This window comes from Neophocaena asiaeorientalis, unplaced genomic scaffold (assembly GCF_003031525.2).
Source record: "Neophocaena asiaeorientalis asiaeorientalis breed wild unplaced genomic scaffold, Neophocaena_asiaeorientalis_V1.1 scaffold433, whole genome shotgun sequence".
Lineage (NCBI taxonomy): Eukaryota > Metazoa > Chordata > Mammalia > Artiodactyla > Phocoenidae > Neophocaena > Neophocaena asiaeorientalis.
Genome location: NW_020175040.1, coordinates 1,570,200 through 1,571,762, shown reverse-complemented (window position 1 = coordinate 1,571,762; position 1,563 = coordinate 1,570,200). Strand labels below are relative to the sequence as shown.

The following is a 1,563-nucleotide window of genomic DNA, read 5'->3' as shown; positions in this document are numbered from 1 at the left end:
AGCATCCGCTCTCCTCTTGCACTCTGGCGGAGACCCCCCTCGAAGCCGTCCCGGCTCCCTCCACACTGCCCTAGCCGACCGCGTGAGGGCGTGCCCTGTGTTAGTTCGAACAAATTAAAGCGCGTCTAGCGGGCAGGCCAGGGCCCCCCCGGACGCGGTCTGGCCTTGGGGGCCCGTGGACCACTCTTGGCTGACTGCCGCCGAGTGCGCGCCCCGCCTCTCCGCCACGCCGCAGGCTCGGGCCCTGTCCGGGGCGCACGGCGGCGGGTGCGGCGGCGCCGGGGAGGCGCGGTCTGGGAAGCCAGCGGCCGGGGAAGGGGCTCCAAGAAGCACAAGTTGGCGCTGGCCCCGGACCAGGCTGTTGTTGTTCTCAACGTGGTCCGCCGTAGAGCCATAAAAGCGGAGCGGGGCGCCCTCCTCGCCAGAGCCCAGCGCGCACGCCCAACGAGCTCTGGCGGAGGCGGCGACGCTCGCGAGGCCGACTAAACCCGCTCCTTCTCTTCCCGGCGCGGCCCCCGGGCTTCCGCGCCCCGCCCGCCACCAACCCGCTCGCCACCATGTCTGTGGAGCTGGAGGAGGCCCTGCCGCTAACGACCGCCGAGGGGGCGGCCAAGAAGGCGGCCAAGGCCGGCGGCTCGACCTCGCTGTCCCCATCCAAAAAAAGGAAGAATAGCAAGAAGAAGAACCAACCAGGAAAATACAGCCAGCTGGTGGTGGAGACCATCCGCCGACTGGGCGAGCGCAACGGCTCGTCGCTGGCCAAGATCTACGCGGAGGCCAAGAAGGTGGCATGGTTCGACCAGCAAAACGGGCGCACCTACCTCAAGTATTCCATCAAGGCGCTGGTGCAGAACGATACGCTGCTGCAGGTGAAGGGCACCGGCGCCAACGGTTCCTTCAAGCTCAACCGCAAGAAGCTGGAGGGCGGCGGGGAGCGGCGCGGAGCCCCGGCGCCCGCCTCCGCCCCGGCGCCTGCTGCGCATAAGGCCAAGAAGGCGGCCCCGAGCGCGGCCCCTGCGCGGCGCGCGGACAAGAAGCCCGCCAAGGGCCCGCAGCCCGAGAAGCGCTCGCACAAGAAGGGTGCCGCCTCCAAGAAGGACAAAGGCAGCAAGGCCAAGAAGGCGGCAGCCGCGGGCGGCAAGAAGGTGAAGAAGGCGGCCAAGCCCAGCGTGCCCAAAGTGCCCAAGGGCCGCAAGTGAACGCGGGGCCCCGGCGCCCGCTTTTCCACCCCGACTGCACGTAGGTTTTGCGCGGGGCACCGGCCCGGGCCGCCGTGCGCGCTCCGACTTCACGGGACCCGGGCCCGCACTGGCCTGCCCATCCCCCGCGTGGGAGCGTTTTTTTGTTTGCTTTAGATTTTTGAAACGGCCCTGGCGATGCCCCTATTGGCTCTCGCCCTTGACAACGGGTGTCGCCTTGGTTACCGGGCCCCGAAGGCCGCGCCGCGCCTGCGCGCGAGGACGCGACGGCCGCTCAGTCCTTCCCGCCCCCGCCCCTTTCCGGGCGCGCGCCGAGCAATCGCGCGGGGCGCGGGGCCGCGCGGCGCTCTTTTTTCCCGTCGCC

The 1,563-nt window shown here is 70.1% G+C and overlaps 1 protein-coding gene across 1 annotated transcript; it reads left to right on the top strand.

The window, feature by feature from the left end:
• The first annotated feature begins 477 nt into the window (after nucleotides 1-477).
• Nucleotides 478-1,557, top strand: H1-10 (H1.10 linker histone). Its single transcript, XM_024763403.1, has one exon. It carries the CDS (start codon nucleotides 558-560, stop codon nucleotides 1,197-1,199), a length of 642 nt encoding a protein of 213 aa, XP_024619171.1. The 5' UTR covers nucleotides 478-557; the 3' UTR covers nucleotides 1,200-1,557.
• Nucleotides 1,558-1,563: the final 6 nt, after the last annotated feature.